The sequence below is a fragment of the Ursus arctos genome, unplaced genomic scaffold (assembly GCF_023065955.2).
Source record: "Ursus arctos isolate Adak ecotype North America unplaced genomic scaffold, UrsArc2.0 scaffold_14, whole genome shotgun sequence".
Lineage (NCBI taxonomy): Eukaryota > Metazoa > Chordata > Mammalia > Carnivora > Ursidae > Ursus > Ursus arctos.
Window position 1 is genome coordinate 39,318,969 of NW_026622808.1, and position 24,279 is coordinate 39,343,247.

Here is a 24,279-nt window from a genome sequence, read left to right on the forward strand (position 1 = left end):
CCTGCCTTGCCTTCCATAAAATTAACCAGCTGGCCAAACTTTTTACTGTCCTACCCACAGGAGTCTCCAGTAACCCTTGAGGCATTTTCTGAACAAGCCTCATTTCCTGTATAAAAGCAACTGAGCTTGGTAAACTGTACACAATTTAGGCTGATTAAAGTGGTTACCAAAGGAGACTGTGAATTCTGTAGTTTTAGAAATGTTTTAAAATAATACATACTATCATCTTTTTGGATGAGGAGAGTGTACAATAGCCTAAAGATAGAGGATCCAAAAAGAAGGCCTGGTAAGATTCTTTCTCGTTTTATAATTTGACTAAACTGCCTCTCCATCCAATTGAACATCACGTTGTTTGTGTTTGTTTCATTATTTTAATTGGTTAAACCTGGCAAGAATTTCTTGCCACTCCCTGATAGCTGCTTGAGAATCCTTTACAAAAATACAGTTTAGATGAGCAGAAATACAAAAAAGGAAACCACTTAACTTGGTGATAGTACACCACCCAGATAACTCAGATACCTAACAGAATTTTTCATTGAATTGTTTGGTTTGGCCAAGTTAACTGGCCAAACCCCTTCAGTTACAACATATAATTACTCTTCTTTCTTACACTTGCTTTTACTTGTCACTTACTCTTGATACTTATCAATTGCTACAAGCTTTCTTCTCCTTCATTTATAAACTAAATCATAGTTCAACCAAGAAGGTCACTTACCTTGGAAAATCTTTCTTCTTTAGAGCCAGGTTTCATGCCACTGTGCTGACAGAGTAGAAAACAAATATCAAGGGAAAGATTGGGTTGCTGGAATCTGTAGGTTGCTGAGTACTTTGAAGCATCTGGGAACTAGGAACACCAAGAACTGATTCCAAACCACCTTTCAGAAGCTAAAATCTCATACAGGGGATGAGTAGTTGATAAACAATTTAAGGGAAGAACTCTTATTTAAGGCTTAGAACACTAAGGGTAATTCTGTGAAACGATACTGCAATCTACTCCGTAAAACTTTTAAAACCAGATTTTATCTTTCCTTCAAGAGATCATGGGAAAATCTAGCATTTTAGTTTAAAATACGTAATTTCCGTTCCTGTTCCCGTATTTGGGTTTGTTCTACTGTATCTGGATTTGTTCCAGTGTATCTGTGGAACCAGGCAACTAATAATTTTTACTCAGCATTTCTTATATTTCTTGAATGAAAATGGAACGGGCTGATTAGATTAATGGGTAGAGTTTTATTTATTCTAAAGATTTTGTTCTTTTAAGTACCGTCTACGCCCAGTGTAGGGCTCAAACCCACAAGCCTAAGATTGAGAGTCACATGCTTTACCAACAGAGCCAGCCAGGTGTCCCTGATGGCTAGAATTTTATAAGACACTTATGATTTCGCCATTTTCTTTGTATACTGATGAAAACTTCTTATAACTCCACAGAGAAATAAATGAGGCAGTGTGAGGTTGGGGAAGAAGGACAAAGAACTAGGAGTTCTAATCCAGACCAGGTTCTGGAATTAGAGCTTCACTTTTCTCTACTGTAAAATTAGATGCTGAAGAAGCTATTTAAAGCTTACAGAACTTTTTGACCTAACAGAAATGCTAATCAGTTACGGACATAATTAGCCAGTGTATCCTGATCTTTAAAAGGTGTTTTCATTTGTGATTTAAAAGAAATATGTAAGTGTGAATTGAGGCACGATAGCCCTTCAAGATCAGGTAAGAACTGATGAATTGACAACAAAGTCACCTGTTTTTAACTGAGTATACTGATACCCAAGTGCCCAGAAAAAAAAAAAATTGCGAGTCTACTGTCCGTAATCTACTGGAAAACCCTGTTAATGACAACAGTTTGGGATCTCACAGACATCTGAGTTAGCTAACACCATTTTGCTGGAGGGTGAGGGGGGGTGGGGAGAAGACTGGACGCTCCGGGCCGGGCTGGGAACGTTATAATTTAAACAACCAAAGAGAGGCCCCCGGCAGTAGGGCCTCTTCCGTGGTCTCGGATGAAAAATGTTGCGGGAGAAGTAAAGCCGCCCCAAACTCCCAGCGTGGTCCTCCTCAAACGAGGCTCTGGTTCCCGGAAACGTTCGCTGTGTGTGTGTGTGGGGGGGGGGGGATAGACCGTCCCCTACAATCTACATCAAAACGCGCGCGCAGGGTACGTGGTCGCTGCGAGCAAGCAGCGCCACCCCCAAGGCCGCCGCTCACAGCGGAGCCCCGCGCCGCGGAGGAACCTCCGGGCCAGCCCCGCCGCGCTGACGGGCGTCGCCGCGAGCCAATGGGCGCGCCGGGAGGCGGGGCAGTGAGGCCGAAGGGGCGGGATTTCCCGCGCGGCCGCTCGGCGCCTGGAGAGAGCGGCGCGGGCGGCGACGGCGGCCGCGCCTGTAAGAGAGGGCGGGTCGGGGTCAGCTGCTACAGGCGGGCGGGCGCGGGTAGCTGTGGGCGGCTGCGGTGTCTCCTGCCGCCGCCCTCTCTCCGCCACGATGCCGGGAATCGACAAGCTGCCCATCGAGGAGACACTGGAGGACAGCCCGCAGGTGAGGCGCGGGCGACGGTGCGAGGCGAGGGAAAGAGCAGGGCGGGCCGACCCCAGGCCTGGCGCCGCGGCCGCCGCAGGTGCCCGCCCCGGCCCAGGTGGGAGCCGTAGCCCAGTGTCCCCGCCCGTCGCGGGCCGCGCCCCGAGCCGCCACGGCCCGGCCGTCAGCCCGAGGCCCGCGTGGGCCTGCGCGGCTGGGCCGAGAGGCACGCGCGGGGTTTGGGACGTCGGCGGGCGGCGACCGAACCTCCGCCGCCTTCGCTCGTGGGCCCCGCGGTCACGTACGTTCGCGGGGCTCCCTTGTGTTTGATGAAAGGTGAGTTTTTATCGCCGTCATGTAAGGTCATAAATTCCGGTCCTGGGGTTTCCTCCCCGAAGGTCTCCTCGGAGGAAATGCTGAAGGAGAAAAAACCCCGTAGACTTAACTCCATGATTTCTGAGCAAGCTAGGGAAGGAAATGGGTAGTTTTTCTTCGGGAGATTCTGGAAGGCTGCTGATTTGTCCGCGTGGAGAGTCACCGGCGAAGCCCGTCATGTGCTTCCGAGCCTCCCCGAGGACTGTGTCCACTGTTGTGGCCGCGACTTTATTCGCTGTCACTCGAGCTGTGCACGGCTTGTGATGCTCGGCGCCTTCGCGGCTCCAGGATTGCTGCGCGGCATGGTGCAGACTTGGCCCTAATAAACTCATCAAAATAAAAGCCCCGTGTTTCGTGCATTTGAGGGGGGGGGGTAATGCTAGTGTGGTTGCTCTAGCCTCAGTCAGTCTAGGGAAACAACAGTTTGTTACGTGTTCAATATTGAAGCATTAAATGAATTATATTAAAAACATGTTGATAAGCGCTGTAACTTACACTGAGAAAAATCATCCCTAAGCCTGTCTTTTACACGACCCTTTAAGCGATTTAAGACGGTGTTGCTGGTTGGCTACCTCGGAAATGGTGTTCATTCAGAACTACAATTGCACACATTTCATGTGTGCCTTAATAGTTTAATATGGCCCTAAAAGATGAGGAAGAAGGGGCTCGATGCCGCTGGCCTATGTGACGTCTGCCATGACTTTGTGCCAATTTTAATTGCCTAGTGGAAGTCAGGCTCCGATTGTGGAATTGATTTTTTTCCCCATGTAGCAAGTAATCTTCACAAGCCAGTTGTTTGCTGTAATGTTCTCTTATCAGCCTAAACTGACACAGAGAGAAACCCACATCTTGGTTTATCTTGACTGCCAGGATAGCTAGTTCAAATTCTTTTTTTTTTTTTTTAAGATTTATTTATTTATTTATTTGACAGAGAGAGAGAGAGAGAGAGAGAGGCAGCGAGAGAGGGAACACGAGCAGGGGGAGTAGGAGTGGAAGAAGCAGGCTCCCAGCGGAGAGGGATGCCAGGACCCTGGGATCACGCCCTGAGCCGAAGGCAGACACTTAATGAGTGAGCCACCCAGATGCCCCAAGCGCCCCAGCTAGTTCAAAATTCTTAATGATTTCTGTAGTACAAAGTTAGAAGCTATATTTGTTTCAGATGTTTTGTAAAAATTTTGTGGCATGTGTTGGTCAGTTGCACTTTGTCATTTTACTACTATTATATAAGACTCAGTAGGTTGCCTTACCTTTTCTTACCTGGCCTGGTTTTATAGCCCATAAAGATTATACACAGTCCAGAATGGGTAGCACGGTGCCCTCGCCATGACTTGTGAGGAGGATATGATCTGACTCATCAGACTAATTTCTTGAACTTTTCACACAATTAGTTTACAACTTGAGCATTCATTTGTTTTTTTACAAGTACATGTCATATTAGTATCAGTTTTACAGTAATTTTTTAAAGATTTTACTTATTTATTTGACAGAGATAGCGAGAGAGGGAGCACAAGCAGTGGGAGAGGGAGAGGCAGGCTCCCCACTGAGCGGGGAGCCTGATGCAGGGCTCGATCCCAGCACCCTGGGATCATGACCTGAGCTGAAGGCAGATGTTTAACGACTGAGCCACCCAGGCACCCCAGTTTTATAGTCATTTTTAATGAAAATAGCCACCTTGATAGTCTTTCAATCTCTATAATAATTTGAACTAGGTAATATTTACTTGGAAAAATTAGTTGGGACAAATGAGATTTAAAAAGGGAAGATGCTTGGAAGTAATACTTAGGGAGAATTTGTTGTAGGATGGAAAGCCTGGGATTCTGGGATTCAGGATGGACTTTTAGTCTTCACTGCCACTTCACTTGCTTTAGGGAAAATCACTCAACTTCTCTGAATCTCAGCTGTTATAGTGAATGCTTTTATTTTTGTACCTGATTATAAAAATCATAGTTATGCGCTTCAGAAAAATAGGAAGGTACAGAAACAGTTACCTATCCTGCACCCAGCAGCAAACCCTGTTTTTCCTTGTTTTCTCTTATATATTTTAACGTATTTGAAGTTATATTGTGCATAACAATTTTTATTCGGCTTTAACTTAACATTGTAGTGTAAGTATGTTCACATATTATTAAATTCTGAGTAAAAAAATTTGAAAGCTGCGTTTCCTTAAGTGACTTAACAGTTGTCTTACTGTTGGGCTTTGAGAGTTTTTCACAAGTTTTGTTTTTATATATAGCACTGAGGTTAATGCTTTGGGGCATAAATTTTTGTTCTCATTTGGACTATTTATCTAGGCTAGAGTCCAAGAAGTCGAATAACAAAGAGTATGAAAACTTTTAAAGCTCTTGATACAGATAAGTTTTTATTTAGATCATTTGATCCTAATCAAAAGTGCCCTGTCAGTTGCTATGTAAAAAAGTTAGGGCCTGGAGTGATGGAAGACTATGCTAAATTGCAGTTTTGATTTTTAGTAAGTATTAAAATAGAGGGCTATTTGCAAGTTCAAATCTAGTTGATTGGACATAAATACCTTTAATTATCTCCCATTCTGCAAATGATCTTATTTATTGAGACAGGAAATCTTTAAGGCTACACTAGATGTCTTGTCCATACTTCTATATTGTTTTGAAAATCTGGAGCAAAATGAAACTTGCTGGTTAATAAGAACAGATATATGATCTTTTAAAAATAATTGATTTTATGTGTAGATAAATATCAGTGATTCATCAGTGCTAGAACTGTGAAGATAAAACTCTAATCCCAACTGGAGACTTCTTTGATATAATAAGGAATATTCACAGATTGTGAGACATATTTTCCCCCCACATCTTAACATGTCTGATATGGAGATTGATGCCCCCCATACAGTTGATGATTTATTTGTAATTGGTTGCAAATGTGCACACGTGGTTTTCTCCTAGTGGCATTACTGGTCAAGTGCAGCCTTTCAGCATTCAACAGCTCAGTTTAACAACCACTTGACGGACCATCAGTCCTCTTTGTTGTCTGAAGATATTCCTTTGACTCCTGGGATGAAGCCAAGTGCCACCATCAAAATTTGCTGAATGCTTATCAGTGTTTTGGAAGAAAATACTGGAGACAGAAGTGAAACACTTTTAAAAAATATTTGTCACCCCCCATGGCACGGAGTAATGTTGGATGAGAAAACATGGATATTGATGATTCTTATGTCCAAAAGTGACTCATAAGAATTGAACTCTGAAGAAATGTTAGGGTTATAATAAATTTATGCTGTTTGTGTTTTCCTTTTATGTTCATAGGAGTTGTATACAAAATTCTGTCTAGAGGTTCATTTCCACAAATATAAAGTCAAAATTGCAAGACATTAGAAAACCTCAAATCATAGCTTAATTGTTGGCACTGTTTTGTTTTAGTAGTATTTAAAAATGGTGCAGTGGGTGCCTGGGTGGCTCAGTCAGTTAAGCATCTGGCTAAGTATCTGACTCTTGGTTTTGGCTCAGGTCATGATCTCATGGGTTGTGGGATCCAGTTCCGTATCAGGCTCCATGCTCAGCAGGGAGTCTGCTTGAAGAGTCTCTCCCTCTGCCCCTCCTCCCACTCGTGCACACTCTCTCAAATAATTTTTTTTTTTTAAGATTTATTTATTTATTTATGTGACAGAGAGAGAGCCAGCGAGAGAGGGAACACAGCAGGGGGAGTGGGAGAGGAAGAAGCAGGCCCAGCGGAGAGGGATCCCAGGACCCTGGGATCATGCCCTGAGCCGAAGGCAGACGCTTAACGACTGAGCCACCCAGGCGCCCCTCAAATAAATCTTTAAAAAAAAATGGTGCAGCTTACAGTGGATGCCATTATATATTCAATGAAATGTTACCATATTGATGTACTTTTACAAGTTGCTAACTAGATATTACTAGTTTTAAATAGGGAACCCTTTTTAACACTGGGGCTAAGGAGATCTTTTTAACTTAAATCTACTACAGGTTTTTGCATAAATATGTAATTCCTTGAATTAGAATAGTAATTTTGGGGAAACAAAAAATGAAATGGCAGATTTTTTTCTTAAAAATGGCACTAGTCAAACAAGGTTTCTTGATTTTTTTCTTTTTTTACATCTTAAAATAGGGGGCCACAGAGCTAAAGAATGAAAAGATTCAGTCAGATCTAAATCTCTGGCGCATGGGGAAATAGAGGACTGACAACATGGATTTCATATACAGACATAATGGTTTTGTGCCCCCCCCCTTTTTTAAACCATGTTGACTTAGCTTCCTTTTCTGAAAATAGGAAGCTAAGGGATAAGTTTTTTTTTTTTTAAACTGCCTTCTAGGAATGAACTATTTGTAGAATAAAAATATAAGGTCATCTTTTAGATTTTAAACTGCAGTTACCTCAATAGTTGTTGGTATTTTAATTCTTTCTTTGCCTTTGTGATATGAAAAGGTGAGCATGTTTGCCTTGATATGCTGAGTTTCCTTATCTCTGATCCTTTTTATTGACAGTCTTAACATTTACTTACAAATTTTTCCCTTAAAATAAAGGGGAAATGCTTATTGTGTAAAAAAAAAAAAAAAAAAAGTGCCTAACAATATAGCTAAGTATAAAGAAGAAGAAAAAAAAGAACCTCAAAATCTGTACTCATAAAATCCAAGTTAGCGTTTACTAGGCCATGGTGGGGATGGGTACTATGTTATTTTGGGGATACTGTGGTATTTTGGGGTGGGGAGGGGTTTGGCACTACTACAAGAGACCATGAAAAAAGAGAGATAATATTGAGTTATCCTGAAATAAGTCCTTTAAAATATTTATGCATGGAATACTGTTAATTTAGGCTTGGACACTTTTGATTTGTTCTTAGTTTAATTACAGACTTTTTAATTCATAAAAGTGTATCTTTGTTGTTCCTTTTAAAGTTTATGAGATGGGGGTGCCTGGTGGCTCAGTCAGTTAAGCGTCCAACTCTTGATTTTGGGTCAGGTCATGATCTCAGGGTTGTGGGATGGAGCTGCGCCGGCCGTGGAGCCTCCTTGAGATTCTCTCTCTCCCTCTGCCCCCCCCCAAATAAAAAATAAAAATAAATTTTGTGTGATGTAGTTGGAAAATCCCTCCATTTTAGTGAAGTGAAATTGAGAACAAAGAATTCCAAAGTCTTGGCATTACTATCAAAAGAGAGAAAATAGGTTAAAACTCAGAATTATTAGAGCTCCAATATCCTAGGATTTTTCCTTCCTTTAGAAAATAATTTTCTATTTGATTTATATATTGGTTAATATAAACTTACTGCTTTTATTTTATACAGACAAGGTCTTTACTGGGTGTATTTGAAGAAGATGCTACAGCTATTTCCAACTATATGAACCAGTTGTATCAAGCTATGCATCGGATTTATGACGCACAGGTAAAAACCTAAAGACTGCTTTTTTTGAAATGACTCTTTAAGCCCGTGAGGACAGATATGGCTAGTATCTGCCTTGTTTACTGGTGCCTAGCCCTGTGCTGGGCTCATAGTCCTATTTGTTGAGTGGATGCATGAACTTTTAAGTATTTTGTATGAGAGCTCACATTCCAGTTACTAGTGTGTAGTTCGTAGCTCTACAACAGAGAAAGATTGAAGCATTTCCCCCTTTCTACCCAAACACAGTAAGAGCTTTCTTACTGAAACTCACTGATTGTGATCTTTGCCTAAGATTTGACTGAAAACCCCATATTGTCACCAGTGTTTTCCCTAATTGTGCTTTTAATCTTATGGAACACTTCACCCTTTTTGAGTAAAGGATTTGGAAGTAGTTTGTTTAGTGACACGCAGATAATAAAAATTAGATGTAACTCTGGGTACTGGGAAGTGAATTTAAGAAGAAGATGACTAGATTTTTTTGTTGTTGAGCAGGCTTAAGATTTGAGGCTCTGTTTATGTAACTTAATTATAAGCCTTAACAGCAACCTAGGTTCTGTGATAAGCTTTCTTTGGGATTAATTAGGTATACAATTTTTTCCCCCTTCTCATTTTATCTCCTTTCTGGGCTCACATTTTCATTATGTACTAAAAAGTTGCTGTGAGGGGCCCCCTGGGTGGCTCAGTCAGTTAAAGGTCCAGCTCTTGATTTTAGCTCAGGTTTTGATCTCAGGGTCGTGAGGTCAAGCCCCTGCATCAGGCTCTGTGCTCAGCTTGGAGTCTGCTCGGGATTCTTTCTCTTCCTCTGCTCCTCCCCCAGTTCATGTGCACGTACACTTTCTCTCTCCGTAAATAAATAAAATCTTTAAAAAAATGAATTAAAAAGTTGCTGTGATAGTTTTTAATTTTTTTCCTTGTGATTGGTCTCTCAAGATTTGATTCCTGACCATAGAGATTATTATGTAAAAGAAATGTTACATTTGTCATTATATTCATCACTGGAAAAAAAAAAACTTGAAAATATTTCCTTCATATGGCTATGTTGCTGTGTTATATGACCAGGCTAACCATATTTTGGTTGTGTGTTATTAAATAAATGCATTGGTATAGTTTCAGTATCTAAAGAGAGAAATAATTTGTCATTAATGTAGAATCTCTTAAGATTTTGCTAAGTTTATGTACAGTTTACTTCTAGCTTTAAAGCTTTATCAATATTTAATGCTGAGTTTTTATTAGCTAAAAAAAAAAGTACACCTAGAACACTGCTGAATTCCTTGATGGTATCTATTTCATGGTTTGAGTTTCCCTTTAAAGTGTTTTAATGGTAGTTCCCTTTCCAGTGATTTAATGAGGGGTTTAGAGAACATGTTGTATAGTATTTATGTTAAGTGAAAAACAAAAATGGCATAGGTATCTTCAACTAAAACTTTGTCTTAACCAGTAATATTGTGTTAATTTGAATGCTGATTTTTTTTGCCCCACAGAATGAATTAAGTGCAGCAACACACCTGACTTCAAAACTTTTAAAGGAATATGAAAAACAGGTATTGTACGTGAAAATTTTAAAAGCATAATTTAAAATATGCAGTGATACAGTATCTGTATAAATAGAATTTCTCATCAAGAATCCTAAGCTTTTTTGAATTCATAGAAAGTAATTTTGATAGGCTGTTGAAATTCCATTATAGCTAATTTTAATTAAAATTAGGTAGAAGTTAATTGACTTATCTTCTTTTTACAAATGAAGACACTGAGGCTTACTCATTATATAGCTGGTAATTGGAGCTAAACAAGTCTTTGAACTCCTAGTATGGTGTGCATTCGTATGTACTACATTAATTAGTTGCTTAGCAAACATTTTAAGTAGTGTTTATGACTGTACGAATTATAGTCTTATTAAGTGACATTTTTAGAGCTTATTCAAAATTTTGAAAGTTTTTTTTAAAGTTTCAGTCAACCAACAGCATGGGTTTGAACTGCATGGGTCCACTTATTCATGGATTTTTTGGATACAGTACAGTAAATTTATTTTTTCTTATGATTTTCTTAACTTTTTTTCTCTAAAAGATTATGAAAATACAGTACATAATACATGTAACATATAAAATACGTATTAATCAACTGTTTACGTTACTGATAAGGCTCCCGTCAACAGTAGGCTATTAGTAGTTAAATTTGGGGAAGTTAAAAGTTATATGTGGTGGTCAGCACTTCTAACTCCGATGTGTTTTGAGGGTCAGCTGTTTTTTAAAATGTAAATTATAACATCTTTCACAGGAGACATAGAGCACTGGACCTTTACCTCATCTCTGTTTTCTCATTTTTCAGCGTTTTCCATTGGGGGGTGATGATGAAGTTATGAGCTCTACTTTGCAACAGTTTTCAAAAGTTATAGATGAGGTAAGTGCTTATTTTGCTTGAGTAAATGGTCTTATAATTAAGTTATTCAAGTTGTTTAGCTTTTATTGGGAAATTGTATTATGATTATATGAGCAAATCTCTAATAAAAGGTTACTGTTTTAAAGAAGGACCTTAATTTCTGTATTAGTTAGTGTCTCTCTCATATCTCAGTGGCTGTCTCATAAAAATAGTACTTTGTCTGATTAGAACAAATTGTTTTTGGAGATAAACATAGAGATCTGCTCTCTCTCCTCCCAGTCCATGTCATTCAGCCTTTCACCGTTTTATTTGATGTAGGCAGGGAGGGAAGAGTTAAACTTGAGATATAGCTAAGTTTCGGGTCTTTTTTTAATGATTTGTTCTGATGACTGGTTAGAGAAATTAAGGGCTGATATTGGCTGTCTGGGATGGAAGGATTAATAAACTGAATGGTGAAATGTTGCTAGGAGGAAGAAGGGTGGTGAGAGCTGTTTGGGGAGTCCATTACTGTTCTCAGCTAGTGCAATGAAAGCTCTTCCTTTCACATGAACCATTAGATAGTTCTGTCTTTCCTAGTCCCCTAACTGAAAAAGTAATTTTTTGAAATATTTTAATAACTCATAGTTATTAAATAGTAGCAAAATATTGTCACAATATTTCTTTTTGTATTATAGAAAATGGAATATTTTTATTGTAGTAAAATATACATAACATAAAATGTCTGCCTGGTTACATTTATACACTCACAATGTTGTGCAACCATCATCAGTGATGTTCCAGAACATTTTCATCATCATCCCAAAGGAAATCCTATGCCCATTAAGCAGTCACTCCCCATGTCCCCTCCCTTCAGCTCCTGGCAACCACAAATCTACTTTCTATCTATATGGATTTGCCTGTTGGATATTTCATATAAATGGACTTACACAATTTGTGGATTTTTGTGTCTGTCTTCTTTAGCATAATGTTTTCAAGGTTTATCTGTGTTGCAGCGTGTATTAGAATTTAATTCTTTTTTTGGGTAAATAAAATTCCATTGTATGAATATACCACTTTTTATTTATCCATTGATAGTTGATGGGCATTTGAGTTGTTTTCTACCTTTTGGCTAGTGGGAATAGTGCTACAGTGAGGATTTGTGTACAAGTTTTTGTTTTATTATCTTTTTTTCTTGAACACCAATATTCAGTTCTTTTGGGTATATAATCAGGAGTGGGATTGCTGGGTCATACGGTAATTTTATGTTTAGCTTTTTGAGCCAGACTGTTTTCCACAGGTCCTGCACACTTTTACATTCCCACCAGTAATGTAGGGTTCCAGTTTCTCCACATTCTCACCAACATTTGTTATTTTCATTTATATTTTTATTACAACCATTTAAGCAGGTATGAAGTGGTATATCATTGTAGTTTTTATGTGCATTTTCCTGGTGACTAATGATGTTGAGCACCTTTTTCTATGCTTATTGGCCCTTTGTATATCTTTGAAGAAATGTCTATAATAATACCCCCTCCCCATCCACAGGGGATACATTCGACCCCTTAGTGATTGCCTGGAACCATGGATAGTACTGAACCCGTATATATTATGTGTTTCCCTATATATACATACATCCGATAAAGATTATTTTACAAATTAGGCACAGAAAGATTAACAAAATGAGAGAATACTACTAATAAAATAGAACTATAACATTATACGATAATAAAAGTTCTGTGAATGTGGTGTGTGTGTGTGTGTCTCTCTCAAAATATCTTACTGTGCTGTACTCACCCTTCTTGTGATGATGCAAGATGATAAAGTGCCTGCATGCTGAGATGCAGGGAGGTGAACGCTGGAGGCTCTGTGATGGAGTATTAGGCTCCGGTTGGCCTTCTGACGCTATGTCCGAAGGAGCAGCAGCTGCCTCCGGACTGCGTTGACCGTGGGTAACTGAAACTGCTGATGGCGGCACTCTGGGTTGGGGGGGTGCGGTGTACTTTTTTCAGTACTTTGCCCATTTTTCATTTGGGTGGTTTATCTTTTATTACTGAGTTTAAGACTTATTTATTCTAGATACAAGTTCTTTATCATATATGTGATTGGCAAATATTTTCTCCCTTTCTGCAGGTTGTGTTTTTACTTTCTTGGTACATCCTTTGCACAGAGGTTTTAACTTTGATGAAGTCCAATTTATATTTTCTTTTGTTGCTTGTGCTTTTGGTGTCATATGTAAGAAACCATTGCCAAATCCTAGGTTATCCGCTGTTTTTTAAGAGTTTTAAATGGATATTTTTTTACTGTATAATATTTTATAGTATATTACATAATTTTCAGTGTTCTCTTTTGTAAAATGTATCAATTACTGTTTATTAGATTTTGTTTAATTTACATAACACTGGCTAAATGTCTCTGTATAGTTATTTATTCAGCCTTTTTGGTGTTCCTTTTACTAGCTTAGCTCTTGTCATGCAGTACTTTCAACTCAGCTTGCTGATGCCATGATGTTTCCCATTACTCAGTTTAAAGAAAGAGATCTAAAAGGTAATGAAGTCAAGTTTATGTTTACTTCCATTAGCCATCAGATCAATAGTTGTAAAGTGCATTTTGCTGTATACCTTAGCCATTTCTGACTACAGCTTGTACCACTTTAATGTGTCACTAGATACTTATAGGAGCGCCTGCTAGATGTTAAACTAGATACAGAAGAATACTGATATGAATACAGTGTTACTTCTCTCGAGAAAGCCCAGAGAAGGAGATGGGTAAAATAGTAATTAGGATATTCTGTTATAATTAGGGAATGAGCAAGGTACTATGAGGGCTCAGAGGAGGGTGTCAGAAAGGCATCACCAAGGATGTGACGTGAACATTGAACAGTGAAGAGGCATTTGCCAGGAGAATAGTCATTGTTCTATTAGAGGGACTAGAAAGCACAAAGGTATGGGGTATAGAAAGACACATCTTGTTTCGTGGTTGACGAGAAACTCCGTGTGGCTGCAGTGTTGGATGTGTTGGGGTGTGACAGACAAATCTGGAAATAAATCATGCTAAGGATGTTGGACATGAGTTTATAAGCAAAGAGAAGCCAATGGAGGCCTTGAAGAAGTAGACCCAATTCTTTTGGTTTTGGAGGTTGGGATAGAGTGGATTTGATGTCCAGGAAAGCGGATTAGGAAGTTGTGCGAGCCCAGTGAGCTGTGGCCGAGGCCTGACCTGTGACAGTGGCACAGGTGTCTTTAGGGGCTGTAGTGGCTGGAGGTGGGGGTACTGGCACATCTGGCAACCCATGACTTAGTAGTTTGTGGTGGATTTTTTTTTCCCCAAAGGGAATTAGGATTATTAGGTGATAAAATGAAAGTTTTATAGAATTGGCTCTGCTTTCTCATAATTTATAGTCTCAGTCGTATGGACTTATTTACTGAATATGTAGAGAGAATAAAAACATTGAACTAACGTGTCAGTGGATGGTATTTAAATCATGCGTGGAATAAAGACAAATGTATTTTAGAAATGGAGTTAATATTTATGGTGATAATCCTCAAGAATGGTCATTTCCAAGGTCAAGAAACAAATTCTCTTTTTTCCTTTTCTGAATGTCATATCTTACTAATTATTCTTTTTTCTCAAATTCAGCATTTGAACTTAACTAGAGTCAGTATCAAAAAATGAATTAATGAGTTGGATCCTGGTACTAAGTCAGAATATTTGCATATCATAGAATTTGCAGTGATTTTAAAATTTGTTTTGTGTCATATTACTAATTCGTGGCAGGTAGATCTGGTGTTGTGACTGTTGCTAAGGATAGTCAGTGTTCCATAGACCAGCTGAAACAGAATAACTTTTTCACTTTGAATGATGAAGTATGAAATATTATTTGGAAGTTAAGTTATAGCTTAAATGGTAGTTATTGTTTTCTAAACAAAATTTTAGGTATTTCATAAATATGCTAAATTGAAATGATTCTTGAACTTTTCCAGAAATACTGACATTAAAGGAAGTGTTTCAGATTGCTAGTAATGGTAAGTTCTTAATACTTTACACAGTTATTTCTCACAGTGATTCATTTCTTTATCAACACAAATCTGTGGCCATATTCTATGTAATAATTGAAAAAAAATGAACCTAATTAAAAGTGTAAGTAAAGATTATGTAAATCAGTGCTATTTTTAAGTTGCAATATTTGTGCTAAAGAAAGATTTAAAAGGAAACTAAATCAAATCTTGTGGTTTGTTATCTTAATAATACCAGAGAAGTTGGTATAATATTTTCCCTTCCTTGTTTTCCTATATATTCTAAATTTTTCTTTAATGAGCATTTGCTATTTTTGTACTAAAAAATACTTCTAAGGGTGCCTGGGTGGCTCAGTGAGTTAAGCATCTGCTTTCGGCTCAGGTCACGATCCCAGAGTCCTGGGATCGAGTGCCGCATTGGGCTCCCTGCTCAGTGGGGAGCCTGCTTCTCCCTCTGTCTCTGCAGCTCCCCCTGCTTGTGCTGTCTTGCTCTCTCTGGCAAATAAATAATAAAATAAAGTCTTTTAAAAAATGAAATAAAATACTTTAAAAAACTTTTAATGGAGTATAGTCTTAGATTTTTTTTTTTTTAACCAATTTAATAAGTAGAAAGGTACTTCATGGGAAATTTGTGGGAACATTTGGGTGGAGAAATATATGTTAAAGAATTTTTATTTTGAGAATTCTTGCTTTAGCATGTTTGTTGGAAGATGCCTATGTGAAGACTATGTAAAGCATTTATAAGTTTGGTTAAATACTGTTGTATTATTGTTAATAGTTATTTCTGTTTTCCAGATCATGATGCTGCAATTAACAGATATAGCAGGTTGTCAAAAAAAAGAGAAAATGACAAGGTATGATACATACTTACTCCTTTAGTATCACAATTAACAATTGTTACATTAAATTTTTTTTCACTACCTTTTTCCTGTTTAAAAACAGTAGCCTGCAGTTACTTCGTATGTTTTGCTACATTGCCCTTAGTTTTTTCTTTCCTTCTGGTTGTTTCAAAGCCTTTCTTACAATTATCAGACAATTAATAATTGTCTCTTTGAACAAAATATTTTTCTGCTGACAAAATTTGGTAATAGAACTATTCCAAAAGTGTAACTGATGCCCAGTAGATAACATTTGCCTCCTTTTGTTTTGTGTTTTGATAACCTTGTGTGTGTTCTGTTTTTATTTGACGATGTATGTATTCAGAAGTGTCTTCTGAGATAAAGTGGTTAAAAAGTTGAATGCTTACATACATAATTGAATGAAATTCTGTTGAGGACCTCCTCATTTACAGGGAATATATATATAGTTTTTGATACTTCTTCAGGGAGTGAAATCCAGAAATATTTCACTGTATTTCAGGAGAAATGCATTTGAGTAAAGAACAAAGACAAGTCCATCTAGATGTTCCTTAAGCTCATTTCTTTCTCAGTGCCTAATCTAAGGTTTGATAACGAGATCTCCACTAGATGTTTGCGAGTGAGGTGGTCTGTGTTGGTGTCTGCAGCCTTGGCCACAGCCGCTGGTAGGGGCACAGCCGCTGGTAGGGGCACAGTGATCACTTGGGGGCATCCACGACTGGGTACAATTTGCTGTGCAATAGCTACCGTGACACAGTAAAGAGAAGTTTCTCACAAAGTTCAGTACAAAGAGCTTTCCATTTCTAATTTTAGTTCATGGATTTCTCGATGGTACAAATATTAATAAAATACATACATTTTGAGATCTATATTGCTTTGTTACTTTGCCTTAGAGAAAAAGGGTCTAGCTATGAATTTTGTTGTATTTTACATTGTTTCTGGCTGTTCCGGGTTTGTTGTTATTCCAGGTAGTTTAAAAAGCATTCTTTTACCAATTTTGTTTTATTTGAAAAAATTTTGAGCATCTGCTATATGTTGGGTACCATGGGGTAAGAATAGGCTCCACTCCTAGCCTCAGGGAGTGAATAATACAGTTATTCGAAGGCTTCCTGTGTGAAGGCATACAGTTGGAGTAGATGCCAGCGTGCAAGGATGGAGAGAATACATGAATTAACACTGAGTTACCTTTGTGAATTGGGAACTGCTATACTTTTAGGAGTTGCTATTTGCATTAAAGATGAGTGAATGTCACTGGTTTGGGATTGGGGAGAGGGCATTCCTGGAAGAAAAACTGTCTTTGCAGAAGCACATGTTAGACTCTGTAGAATGTAAAGCTTAAAGAGCACTGGCTGTGGAGTCAGACTGCTGGAGGACAAATCTCAGCTTTGCCACTTATTTGCTTGAGGTCACACTCTGGTTACTTAATTTTAAGCCTTTATCTATCAAAAAGCTCAGTAGTTGTGATGATGAAATGGGATAATACATGCAGGGTACCTGGCTTGTAGCAAGTTTTATTAAATCCTAGCAATAATTATTATGATAATTGTGTATGTCTGGAACATAGAATGTATTTGGGGAGGTATGGTAGAGATGACAAGAAAGTAGTTTGGGGCCAGGTAACTACATCAGTGACTTTGAAATTTGAGTTGGAGTGGGCAGCCTGCTAAAAGAAATCCTACTTAAAGGATTGTAAGTGGATAACACCATGCAATTGTGTTACACAATAAAAATACTAATGGAAATGTGAAGGGGACAGGACTAGAGGGAATCCAATGGAAAAGGTACCAGAATAGTTTGCAAAGACATTAGGAGAACCTCAGGTAGTTGTTGAAATGGAGAGGAAGGAATACTTTTGGAAGATATTTTGTAAGTAGAATTGACAAGAATTATAGTAGGAGGAGGAATCAAAAAGGAATCCTATGATTCTTGGATGATGGGGTGGATCTTGGAATAATTAAGAGAGCTAAGAAACAGGGGCACCTAGATGGCTCAGTCGGTTAAGCATCTGCCTTCAGCTCAGGTCATGATCCTGGGGTCCTGGGAACGAGTCCCACATCAGGCTCCTGGCTCAGTGGAGAGTCTTCTTCTCCTTCTCGCTCTGCTCCCTCCCCACTCCCCCCCCCTCGCTCTTGCTCTCAAACAATCTTAAAAAAAAAACAAAACAAAAAACTAAGAAACGGGAACAGGCTTTGTGGGAAAGATACTATATTCAGCTTTGTACATGTCCAGCACATTTATACACGTGCACACGCACGAGCACACACACACACACACACACAGAGTCCAGCTGGAGATGTGCTTCCTCTGACACCTAGGAGAGTAAAGGACGAGGGATGTCTGGGTGACTCAGTCGGTTGGGCATCTCCCTTCGGCTCAGGTCACGATCCCAGGATTCTGGGATCCAGCCCCGCACTGGGCTCCCTGCTCAGCGGGGAGTCTGCTTCTCCCTCTCCCTGCTCATGCTTTCTCTCTTGTTTCTCTCTCTCTCTCTCAAATAAATAAAATTTTAAAAGAGTGAAGGGTGAGAGAGAAAAATTTGGGAGTCATTGGTGTATTGGAATATTCTTAGTACTTGATTTGGTATTCTAAGGAAAGCAAGAAGAGAGAAGAGCCTAATGCATACTATATAATAGGTGCTCAATAAATATTTGTTGTCTGAATACAAGAACTTAAAGGAGCACACATATTTAAATGTGGGTGAAGGAAAACAAATACAAGAGAGGAGGAGCAGCAGGAGAGAACCAGAAGGGAAGTATGGTATGAACTGACCGAGAACGAAGACTATAATGACTAAGCTAATACCAAGCCCCTGTCTGTCTTTTCTCTGTGTGGTAGACTCTGCACACTTAGTTCAGTTCTTAGCTATGTGCAGAATTCTGCTTTAAACATGGATTTTAAGATGGAATGGTTGGTAGTAAGACAGGAAAATTAGCCAATATTTTATAGGATTTCTACTATCTCAGAAAATAAAGATGTATAGTTGCTGGTGATCTATCTTTTTCCTTGGGTAAGCTCTTCCCTACAGCCACTACTAAAGATAATTACACAATTAAATAATAGCATTTTTAATGTTTTTATCCAAAGGTAAAGTATGAAGTAACGGAAGATGTCTACACTTCCAGAAAAAAACAACACCAGACCATGATGCATTATTTTTGTGCATTAAATACTCTTCAATACAAAAAGAAAATAGCATTGTTAGAACCTCTGCTTGGGTACATGCAAGCTCAGGTAAATACTGACTGTACTGTGTTTTGGATTATAACTGTCCTAAAAACTTTATATTAAGTTTGATACTTATGTTAAGTATAAGGGTATTACAAACTAGGGTCAAAATATTCTATTTGGATCTGTGTTTTCAAAAGTAATTTAAAATGTCATCGAAATGCTATTTTGAGGAAGTTAGAATGGTTTTCCTTGCAGATGAAGATTTCACATACTTTTTAAGGTAAATGAAACCACTTACCTTGTATTTAGGCCTTGTCCATCACAGGTGGGGGACGGGGAACAGAAAGCTAAGTGAATTCTGCAGTTACTCCTACTGATGGAACTTCCATTCACTTTAGCTTCAGAACAGATTTGAAAGAGAATGGACAACTTTGTCTCCTGTTCCTTGCATACTCCTGAGTTAAAAATAATAGATGAACTCCAAAGTGTCCCAAGAGGTTTGCAGCAGGAAGGAGGCTAGAAGAGTAAATTTGGGTAATATGAGATGGCACACCCCTAAAAATTAAAAGTTTAAAGAAATTCAGATATTCTTTCAAATATGAGTGCTTATTATTCCTCAATATAAAGTTTATCTTTGTATAGACATAAGTTTATATAACTTAATTTAAAATGTTTTAACATTTTCCAGTTTTATAAATTGCTTACAAAGATGTACAGTGAAATTGAAGTCTGGTTTCTACAGTGGCTCTAAGCCCAGTAGAAGTCATTATAAAGTAGTGCACAAGTGGGAATACTCCTTTGTTCTTTACCTTCCCATGTATCTTGGAGATTGTTTATATGATTCACTGTGTTTCTTGTATGTGTGTGTTTCTGTTGTTCATCCTCCCACTCACACACCCTCTTGCCCCAGATAAGTTTCTTTAAGATGGGTTCTGAAAATCTCAATGAACAGCTGGAAGAATTCTTGACTAATATTGGAACAAGTGTACAAAAGTAAGTATTTTCTTCCTTAAAATTGAAAATGAAGTTACGAGAATAAGTTAACAGCTAAATGCCATAATCTAAAAATATTTAGCATTGAATTTCCTGAGGAGCTGTTTTCCTTGCCATGAAACTGTGTCTCACATGGCTCATGGATCCTTCTTGTTTTTTTTTTTTTTTTCTTTTTTTACCATCTTTTCCATAGAATCTGAACTCTGAATTTCATAGCTGTGTCAAGTCTAATGGTATTTTATTATAAACTAGATTTTATGTATGTATATAACAGACACATAATAGTGATTATCCATAAGTTCATTATCTTCACAATTATCTGAATTGTGGGGGATGGATGGGAGTTACTAAATAAATCTTGCTTTCTAAGCCATGAAAGCTTAAAGATTAAAGAGAGCAAGCAGTTCTAAGCAGGTTCTGAGCAGTGATGTGGTCAATCTGAGATATGCAGGGAGATTAAAATGATTGTTGTTTTAAAGGCGCAGGATAGAGCAGTTTGAAAATAATTCCAAAGTTAGGCATTCAGTGTGGCTCCGTTTGTTTTTTAACTTGGTATTGTTTCCAGAATATCTAGTTTCAAATAAAATGTAAAGCTGTTTAATCACACGTTCATGTTCCTTTAACCACCCATGCCACTGTTGCTCTCTTTAAGAAGAAATATGCAAAGCAAATATATAGATAAACATGACTGGTAAGGAGATCTTTGTCTGTTGTGGTTGGTAGTAAATAGTATGTTTTCCGTGTTAGCGTTCGTAGGGAAATGGACAATGATGTAGAGACCATGCAGCAGACAATAGAAGATTTGGAAGTGGCCAGTGACCCCTTATATGTGCCTGACCCAGATCCCACGAAATTTCCTGTTAATCGAAACTTAACCCGGAAGGCTGGATACCTTAATGCTAGGAAGTAAGAAAACTATAGTTATTTTCATATGTTGTATATCATCTAAGGTAGCATCAAGTGAATATAATATATGATTGCTATTGTCTGCTAAATTATTTTGTTTTACCAAATATTGAATCTTTTCAGTTAGCGGAATTAGTGTTTTTGTCAGCTTTTTGACCGGTACATGAATAATTTTCAGAAGTAAAATTCTGTTTAGATATTTATTGAATAATTTAGAATTATTTTAAAAGTGAAACAAATTTGAGTTTAAATCTAGCATTACATGAATGCTATTAAATATCATTTTTATTATACTTTAAAATGTATGTAATTATACTATTATGTCAGCTTTTAGTTTTTATCTAAAGATAGGGTAAAGCAAGTTAACCTTAGAAGTAAAATGAATTCTTTTCTTTTGAGTTTATTCTCCTGGAAGTTGAACTATAATTTATGGAACATCATTATAACAGTTGCAGTTTAATAATTTCCAGCTTTTTTTGGAAATACACACACACACAAAAGTGGCTCCGTATACATGAATTTATTTTAGAGACTGAAAAACTGATAGATTTTCTAGGCACCTTTGTGCCTGTTTACAAGCTGGTTCTTTGCGATGTGCTTTATCTTTTGTCTGGCTTATGATGAGATTTCAGGTGTGTTGTTACTAAAGAGTGAATGTACTTTCTTCATTTAGTAAAACAGGCTTGGTGTCATCTACCTGGGACAGACAGTTTTACTTCACGCAGGGGGGAAACTTAATGAGTCAGGCGCGTGGGGATGTGGCAGGCGGCCTGGCCATGGACATTGACAACTGTTCAGTAATGGCTGTGGACTGTGAAGACAGGCGGTACTGTTTTCAGATCACTTCCTTTGATGGAAAAAAGTTAGTATTTTTTCCTACTATTAAAAATTTGTCCTATTTTAAATTACTGAAATGCACAATAATTCCTTCTCATTCAGACATTTTATAGCTACTTTGGCTTATTATGTATTAAGATAATTTTCTTTTTAATCACGTAGAAATGAGTTGAATTTTCCTTTTTGACTTGGTTAAACGATGTCTTAATATTTTGAGATTGTCAAAACAAGGGCATATGGTAAGAACCTGTGATTTCATGTTAGGGTACTGTTCACTGAAAATTCTGCACCCTATGGGGGAAGGCAGCACAAGTTAGTGGAAAGAGCCCTAACCCTGGGGTCAGAAAGTTCCAATTCAGGATCTTGTACTTACTTTGTGGTCTTAGACAAGTTACATAACCTCTGTTTTTTTACATGTGAAATGGGGGTGGGGGGCCATAATCCCTTCTTTGTAAATTATTATACAGAAGAGAAATCTGACATATGTAATGTGTCTGACATGTAGTAAGTGCAAACACTAATGTTATTTTTAAATGTTAAATATTTCTGATTAATGATTTAGTCCATTAATGTGCATATGCCATTTTTAAGACTTCTGTTACCTTTGCATTAATTGAGAATCCATAGAGTAGCCTTTAGAACACATTGTTGGAAAATACAGAAAAATAAAAAAAGAAATATTGAATATTGAAAGAAAGCTATAATCTCACAAGTAGAAGCAACAATGAACTTTTTGGTCTGCTGCCTTACAGTTTTTATTCTAATGACATTTTAAAAAATATTTGAGGAAATACTTTATATACATTTTGGATCTGCAGCTACTTATTAAAAACATTTCACAATGGCTACAATATAATCCATCTAAGTATATATACCATAATCTAAAATTTTTCCTAATGATAGATGTTTGTTATCTGCAGTTTTTTTCCTACTTAAAATACTGTTTTTGATATTGCTTCAGAACAGTAAGAAAGATGTTAAGATGTTATGGTTCACTATCTTTTATCAGTTGTTTAATTTCATATTCCTTCTTCAAATATGAATGTCAGTGACTGTGTCATTTATCATGCTGGATGTTGGGAGTCCCTATGGTTACCAAATGGTTAATATGTTAGTACAGGAATTTACATTTTTTTCAGTTTTATTGCTAATAATGCTTAACATGATTTCCCATTTCACATTCCTAGTGTGATTCAAAATTAGTAACTTTTCTCTAACTCTTAAAATAATCTATAGAAAAGCTACAGATCCCAGTGTTAGTGATTGATACATTGAAAAATTTTATTTGACTATATTTATGGAGAAGTAATGAGTACAATTAGTGTTTTCTGTAAATCACTGATTTACATTTGGAATATATATAAGTGTCAGAAAGTTGAAATGCATTGTCTTATTTGCAGTGTACCTTTGTTATAGGCTATCTTCTGAAAACCAGCACCTGTTTCTTTTTTGGTACGTCTTGGCATGGATAGCCAGAGTCAAGAGTTGTTAAAACTCTGAGTCAAGATGCGCCAGGTGGTCTCCTTTTCCTAACTAAGATATTGATTGGTTGTGTGTTTTGGGTTTTTTTAGTTTTGATACCTATGGTTTTATATGTACTTGCAAAGATAAAAAATTTTCTCAGATCTTTTTTTAAATTGAGGGTCAAACTTCTTTCTTTTTTATTTTTCAGATCTTCAATTTTGCAAGCAGAAAGTAAAAAAGACCATGAGGAGGTAAAATTTTACTAAAGTTAATTTCTTCAGCAACATCTTAAGATATTTCAGTAACCAAATATTAAGATAGAAATGTGGAAAATCCTAATAAAAAAAATTTTTTTCATAAAAATCTGTTGTCCTCAAGCAATATTCTTAAGTCTCACAGAGACTTTTATAGCTAGACCTATAAGAGGAAGCGGAAGCCTTAGAGATCATTGGTGTCTGTCTTTTTAAAGGCTCAACTTCAGAAATGACCTTGTGACTGTTGCTCTCTGGCAAGCTGTTAGTATCATGAGGTGACAGTTTAATTTATTCCCTTCTCTCACCAACTTTCTGAGACAGTATTTGCTGCATTAAGAACATAGTGGCAGCTGATATAGCATGGCAGGAAACAAGTAAAGCTTAAAACCTTGGAGAAATGAAAGACAGAAAAACAAAAACTTGGGAGTGTCTGTTCTTCCTCGTGAGTCTTTTATTTTTGGCTCCATTTTTACTTCTAGTACACCGAATATGGAAGGTAAGTTACCACCGAGAACTGACGCTTCGAAAACTTTGTCTTGAGAAATATTCTTCAACGAATATATATTGTAGTTGATTTTGAGCCACTTTATATGGTATTATAACTGTGTTGGTAAAAGACAAGGTTAAAAATTATATACAGATCTATTTTTATTTACCTCTTGTGGAAAGGAGTTAACTGTTAAAACTTGTTTTTGGTTTGTGAGGAACACAGTCTGCTCTCTGCTGGGTTTACCAGACAGATTATTAGTTTAATGAGGCTCATCATGGACTCGAGTCCTTGAGTGTGAAGTAGAAGATGTGGAAGGGAGGATTTTCTGTGTTAATCAGCTATAAATCGGAAAGACGGGAAGTATGTAAAATGCATTCACTGGGAATATATTTAGCTCTTAACTTTCTTTATTGGTGTTAGTCATGATATTGGAGTCCAGACTATTTTATTTGGTAGGAATTAAAAGGGGAAGTGATATAAAAGACAAATAGAGATTACTAAATTATAATTTAACATTATTGCTATATTTTTATTTGCTTGTATGAAGTTAATTTGGTGTTTTTTTTTTTTAAGATTTTATTTATTTGAGAGAGAGCACTAGTGGAGGGGAGGGGTGGAGAGAGAGGGAAATTCAGACTCCCCATTGAGCAGGGAACCCGACACGGGCCTCGATCCCAGGACCCCGA

General features: G+C 37.5%; 2 protein-coding genes across 9 annotated transcripts in view; one reads left to right on the forward strand and one right to left on the reverse strand.

Moving 5' to 3' along the window:
• The first annotated feature begins 2,290 nt into the window (after positions 1-2,290).
• APPL1 (adaptor protein, phosphotyrosine interacting with PH domain and leucine zipper 1) overlaps positions 2,291-24,279 on the forward strand; it is a 58,401-nt gene continuing 36,412 nt past the window's right edge. For 3 of the 6 annotated variants that reach the window (XM_057311814.1, XM_026501077.4, XM_057311815.1), the window contains exons 1-12: positions 2,291-2,531; positions 8,161-8,259; positions 9,738-9,797; positions 10,582-10,653; positions 13,068-13,155; positions 14,592-14,633; positions 15,420-15,478; positions 18,566-18,712; positions 19,560-19,642; positions 20,390-20,548; positions 21,222-21,410; positions 23,058-23,100. In XM_057311814.1, the coding sequence (XP_057167797.1) occupies positions 2,478-2,531; positions 8,161-8,259; positions 9,738-9,797; positions 10,582-10,653; positions 13,068-13,155; positions 14,592-14,633; positions 15,420-15,478; positions 18,566-18,712; positions 19,560-19,642; positions 20,390-20,548; positions 21,222-21,410; positions 23,058-23,100 (1,095 nt within the window). In that variant the 5' untranslated portion in view covers positions 2,291-2,477. The remainder of the gene's footprint in view (positions 2,532-8,160; positions 8,260-9,737; positions 9,798-10,581; positions 10,654-13,067; positions 13,156-14,591; positions 14,634-15,419; positions 15,479-18,565; positions 18,713-19,559; positions 19,643-20,389; positions 20,549-21,221; positions 21,411-23,057; positions 23,101-24,279) is intronic. The other 3 variants (XM_057311813.1, XM_057311816.1, XM_057311817.1) reach the window with 3 other exon arrangements.
• ASB14 (ankyrin repeat and SOCS box containing 14) overlaps positions 17,670-24,279 on the reverse strand; it is a 43,608-nt gene continuing 36,998 nt past the window's right edge. For 2 of the 3 annotated variants that reach the window (XR_006409796.3, XR_007191805.2), the window contains 2 exons: positions 18,948-19,165; positions 17,670-17,792 (listed from right to left, as the gene is read on the reverse strand). The gene's annotated coding sequence lies outside the window, so the exon portion shown is untranslated. Of the gene's footprint in view, positions 19,166-24,279 lie in introns of all 3 variants that reach the window. The other variant, XM_057311819.1, reaches the window with a different exon arrangement.